Raw genomic sequence first — 6,000 nt, forward strand, 5'->3', positions numbered from 1 at the left:
TTTCCAATAGAGGAGCATGGGCTAAGGAGATATTACTCATTGTGTCTGTTTATAATTTAATGTTTTTGGTGTTATGCAATGCCAAGGCATCAGCTTCCATGAAAGTAGATTTACAAAGGAACCTACCTCAGTGAAGACAACATAACTATTTTATATTTAAGTCGGAATAGGTTTAGTACATAGCAGACTATTAAATAATATTCAAACATCCAGTGCGGGAAAAATTCAGAAGAAATGACAATATTACATCTGCTTAGCAAGGCACGTTGGAAAAGACAAATGGAAAAAGGAATTAGATTTGGCCAGAAAGAGGGAGCGTGATTCCTCGTGGAAAGTTGGCAGAGGGAGTCCTGTGATCTCACTGGCAGTGGGAACGGTTTTAATGCTGAATCAAGTCTCAGTGGGAAAGGTGTGGAAGGCAAAGTTACTGTCTTCAAATATTTCTGACTACAGGAGCCTGTGTTACTGGGTGGATAGAGTATAAAGTGTCTCTTCTAAGAAGGGATTGTAGCCCCAAAGGCCAGGAAACCTTTGCTGCTGCTTCATCAACCACCGGCAGCTGTGATTAGAGAAATATTCTGTTATCTGCTACTCTCAATGTTTACCCCAAAGACATCTCTGTTTTCACAGGAAGTCAGTTTTTTCTTTGTTTGTTTTAACATTCTCATTGGGACAGTTAATTAAATTTGGTTTTTCATTTTAGGTTTACTTATGCAGACCAAAATTATATACTCAAATTTATACACACAGAAATCCAGACAAATTTATATACACAGTTAGTTAAACATTGAAGCATGCAGCTGGTTAAGCACTTCCAGTGGTCTTGTCGTGTTTTCAGTTCTGAATATCTGATCAAAATCCATTATTTTCTCACAGAGATCTGTAGACACACCTACACACAAGGATTTGCATGAGATTTCTGGTGTTTAGAGCTCTTTTAAATAACCAAACACAGTTTATCTTTGAAATGTAGATAAGCAAGTCCAGTGGTTTTAAGCATCTTTTAAAAGAGTTTATAGTAAAGGAGAGTAAAGATGAGGGATTCGGCTAAGTTGAGTAGTTTGTTCTCTGAGTAAGAGAAATTACAAATTTCAAAATGCACAGATAAAAACAAATCTATAAGATATCCTATCTAAAAGCCACTTGTAGGTCTTAGAAACAACCACCTAGGCAGGGTCTTGCTGGTTATTTCATTAGTGACTTTTTTATTTTTTTAAATGATCTATATAACATTCATAATATATTGATTTGTCTCTCCATGTTAGATATCTGAAAGAGTATTTAATAATTGCAGATAATTATCACTTGATTCCTTTGGGGAGGTATTGGTCTGTAGGATTTGTTTATTTCTGATTTTGAATAAAGCCTGCATGACAACATCTTTCTACCTTCTTTGCTGGCAGTGGGTTGCATACATTAAAACCAGAGGTACAGAGCAAATGTTTGGAAACACCATTTTTGTCGTGACTGAACTATCATTTTTATTTTAGAATCTTGCTTGTGTTTTTAACATTTAAGACTCTGAATCACTTGGAAGCCAAAACCATCATGTGTTTGGTGTTTGGCATTCTTTTGGTTGAAGAAAATTCTAGAGTGAATTTTTTTTTTTTTTAACACCAGCAGCCAATAAGTTTCAGATGTTTTCCAAGAAGCAGGCTTTCTGAAGCTGAAGTGGAATTTTCTGTGATGGTCTACAAATAACAGTTAACATATGCGGAAGTCACAAACGAGGCAGGACTCAGGAAATGCCTAGTAAGGAAGTAAAGGAAGCTAAAAGTTAAGTAATAAAGTGTTTCCATCTAACCTTCCCAGGAAACATTGAAGTATTTAAAGAAAGATGTACCCCGCCTACTTCTCAAGGACATCGCTATTACAAACCGCCAAAAGGTGGCTTTAAAATGAAGGAAAAGTAGCTTTGAAATTCAGTGACATCTGTCATAAATTCAAAGCGTTCAAGAAAAATAACAAAAAGAAAAGTTATAGTCTCATAAATTAACCAAAAGTCTACTCTTCCGTGATTTCATAGCATCTAGAAATTGACTCATACCGTGAGTTGAAGCCTCCTTTAAAGATGGCCTTCCCCTTGTCATCTGTCATCGTTCTCTGTCCATGAGTCAACACAATCTTCATATTTTTGCTAACAAGTGAACACACTTCCGTGGCAGTCTTCAAATGCTCACCATCTTAATCGATAGTGACTTGGTGTGGGTTCTTCAAGTTGTGGCTTCAGAAACGATTAGGCCAATGTTGAGTTCGTTTTTTCTTTAGAGCATATATTGTGGTAGAAACCAAGCAGCCTGATTTCTCTGGGATGCAACAGGGCATCCTGCTAGCCATGTGGATCACTTGAGCATCCTTCAGTGACAGCCAACTTGTGTTTAACAGAAACCCTACTTGCTTCCTACCTACTCACCTATCTACCTGGGCTATGAGCCTGAACGGAAATGAGCAAGAGTTTATAAAACACGACAGTGTCCCCCCGAGGTGTCAGTACTGACAGCAGCAACCATGCTGCCACCCAAGATAAAATTCTGCTCCAAGTACTATTAAACAGGCTCAGAAACTGCCCCCAAGTCTACATAGATAAAAGGCACCTCCTGCAGGTCCCAAAGGTATCTTGCCACCCAGTTCGGTGGGTTTTCCATCACGACTTCCCAAATAATTTGTTTTTCACCTCTTTTAGTTTTCTTCTTTATACTTGACAGTGAAGGGCCTGCATTTGTCTGGCAGGCATGAACAGAGTGCAGTAGTAAAATGGACATTTTATGTTCCCTGGATTTGTGTTGTTCCCTATACTTCACAAGTAAAAATAGTGCAACTATACCCGCAGTATTAATATGGAATGATCTGTTTCCAACTCTTTTCTTTCTTTCTCTTTCTTTCTTCCTTCCTTCCTTCCTTCCTTCCTTCCTTCCTTTCTCTTTCTTTCTTTCTTTCTTTCTTTTCTTTCTTTCATTGCTTCATTGTTTCATTTCTTTCTTTCATTGTTTTTCTTTCTTTCTTCCTTTCTTCCTTCCTTCCTTCCTTCCTTCCTTCCTTCCTTCCTTCCTTCCTTCCTTTATTTTGTATGAAACTGTGTAATGTAGCCCAGGCTGGACTTGGGCTTACAATGTAGTTAGCCAGGCTGGCCTTGAACCTCTGGCCCCCTTCTGTGCCTTTCTAGTGCAGGATTATAGGTAGTCCACCACACCAAACATAAATGCACACTATAAAAAGAAAACGCCTCACTACTTGACACAGGCAGGCCCAGAACTCTTCATGTAAAGCGGGCTGGACTGAAGTGTGACATCATTTTCCTGCCTCTGCCTCCTGAGTGCTTAGAGTCTAGGTATGGACCCAATACTGGACCAGTGTTCTCCTAATTCTATGAACAATTAAACCACATGTCAAGTATTTTTTAAGAAACATATGATATTATATTCTTTTAAATTCTTCAGAAATAATTAGTTTAGAAACACAGTCACCAACTCAGAATCAACTTAGCAGGCCTTGACATGGAGCTCTGGAGGAATCCTTGAATTTGGGAGTCCTATCATTCATTCTCTCGGATTTAAGAAAGAGATGCAGGATTTTTTTTTTCAGATTTTAAAACTGACTTTTGTTTCTGATGTGTAAATCCTCAGCTCTCGTAGACTTCTAACATCTTAAAAGCTATTTTCTCTCACTGCAATGAAGGTAGACTCTAAAGGATAAAGGGCAGAACTCTAAGTAGGTTTAGGAAGTTTTGCAGCTTATGTAATACCTCTCCCAGTCACAGGGTCACTCCGAACTGTTTTCACTCTGGCTCCCATTCGGACCACATGGAAGTTAATTTTAGTTTTGCAGAAAGGAGAGAGAGGCTGACCACAGACGCCCAGGATAAACTCAGACTTACCTTCCTGGTTTCCTGGGTACTCGCAGAGAGAAGGAAGCACTGTTTGTCCTGCGGGTATCCTTCTTCACATCTGCTAGCCTGAGTTTGAGAGGGTGTGTGTGGGACAGTGCCAGAGACGTCCGCTGCAATCTTCTTAGTCCCTCGGAGTGTCAGGGTCTGGTAAAAGAGACAGATCGCCACCACCAAACCCACCAGGAAAGGTCGGGGGCAAAATCGCCGGCGACAAAGGAACCCGGGTCGACAGACCATGACCAGTCCAGGTTCACTTGGCCCCTGGCCACGTTGTCAGTGTGAAAAAAGCACACATCTGTCTTCTTTTTACACAATTCCAATCAAGTTCGCCCCATCTCCGCTTGAAAACTTTCCGAAGGTTCATGCCAAAGATTCATAGGACCCAGCGGTCAGAGGTGGTTAATAGCCCTTAAATGAAGGACAGTAAGAAGTGACTGGCCAGATTTTTTTTTTAAGATGTCAAAATAAAGATAGTTATAAGAAATCATCCGAATGCATCCCCAGCTACCAAGAGTTCCTTCCGGTAATGTCTTACTTCCACAACATCCTTAAAGTCAGGAGTTCAGCTTGTCTCCTCTTTTGGGGCAAAAAGAAAGCACCGTAAAGCGGGTCTGGAGGCAGAAACCAGCCGAAGACGCAGTCGATTTAACGCGAAGTGCCTGTTGCACAGCTGGGCGCCGGCCAGGTTGTCCTAGCAGTTTCTCATTTTCCCTCCGGTTTTAAAGCCATCCCGCTCCCAGCCTTTTATGTTGTAGAACTCCTTCCTTTCGTTCAGTTTTAAATTGCCACTTTGCTGCTAGCATTCACGGTTTTTAACATAAAAAAGGGGGATAGCAGTTTGGCTGTTGTGGTTACAGTCAGGGCTTTGCTTGCGTTTGGTCTCATTCCGTTTCAAGTTCAAAGTTCTGTGTACTTACTCAGTTTTCATCCTTTTAGCCAGATTTTTTTTTCATGATCCCCTAATGGATTGCTGATCAAAATCACTTGGAAGGAAACACCCAGGCGTAGGACTTGGCTTCATCTTACTCTCACGCACGGACAGACACGCGCAGACTCGGGGAGACACGCGCGTGCCAGCTGCACACAGGGCCGAGAGCCGGAGGACCTGGGCCATCGCTGCCACCCAGGCCGAGCGGGGCGGAGCTAAACTAGGGCTTTTTCTGGCCTTGGGGGCTGTCCAGCCGCGTTATAAGCTCTGCCCCAGCAAAGGGTAGGCTACTACTGTGCATGGGAACAGCAGTTGGCACCCATATCCCAACTTGGAACGTGGCTACCTATCCAGACCCGCAGAATTAGAAATATACTTGATCTCTGATCCTCTGTGTCACTGTGTTTTCCTAATACAGAATAACAAATGGCTTCTAGTCAATAGATGCTAAAGGTCGAGGAGGAGATGAAGGCCGACCCTGAGCTAACCGGGAGGCTTATCACTCCAGGGAATTGTGGTCTCGCTTAAGAGGACAAGAGAGTCATCCGGACAGTCTGGACCACTGAAGAGGAAACATTCCGTGTAACTAAAAGTCCCCTCTCCATTCCAACACAAGAGTCCTTCCGCCGTTATTACTGCTCTGTGGTTCTCCGAGGCAAATAGCTTGATGCTTGGCTCTTCAAATGAACTGACTGTAGTAGGTATTGAAGTTCTAACTTTTGCCCAGGAGAAAGGAGTACCCAGCAGGCTTTTTAATTCCATATCAACCCTCTCACAGGCATCACTTTGGGCTCAGCAGGTTGAGGGATCACCGAAGAGAACCTCCAGGTTCTTGCTTTGGCAGCTCCAAGAACGACTACCTTAAGCTCACAGGGGACAGTCTTCAAATACCTAGATGGTTTCTATACTTTAGGTCTAACCAAATTTCTATAGGCAGATGTTCTCCCGTGAGGCCACAGCCCTAGAGTAAGCCCATTCCAAAGACTCAGCGATTACTCTCTAATATTTTGTGAGAAAGAGCGCCGCCTAGAGGTTCACAGCTACAAAAGATTCAGAAAATGGACATCTCTTGCTAGTAAGAAACTTGAGTCAGCTTGGGATAGATGAGGAGAGAGAAAGAGAAGAGGTGGAAGGGAGAGAGGGAGAGACACAGACACAGAGAGAGACAGACACAGAGAGAGACAGA

The 6,000-nt window shown here is 42.2% G+C and overlaps 1 protein-coding gene across 2 annotated transcripts in view; it reads right to left on the minus strand.

Moving 5' to 3' along the window:
• Positions 1-5,082, minus strand: part of Cped1 (cadherin like and PC-esterase domain containing 1) — a 262,923-nt gene extending 257,841 nt beyond the window's left edge. Inside the window, exon 1 of one of the 2 annotated variants that reach the window (XM_021164697.3) lies at positions 3,875-5,077. In XM_021164697.3, coding sequence (XP_021020356.1) covers positions 3,875-4,123 — 249 coding nt within the window. In that variant the 5' untranslated portion in view covers positions 4,124-5,077. Of the gene's footprint in view, positions 1-3,874 lie in introns of both variants that reach the window. The other variant, XM_029478163.2, reaches the window with a different exon arrangement.
• Between the last annotated feature and the right edge of the window lie 918 nt (positions 5,083-6,000).

Source organism: Mus caroli, unplaced genomic scaffold (genome assembly GCF_978045245.1).
Source record: "Mus caroli unplaced genomic scaffold, Mus_caroli_1 scaffold_7, whole genome shotgun sequence".
Taxonomy (NCBI): Eukaryota; Metazoa; Chordata; class Mammalia; order Rodentia; family Muridae; genus Mus; species Mus caroli.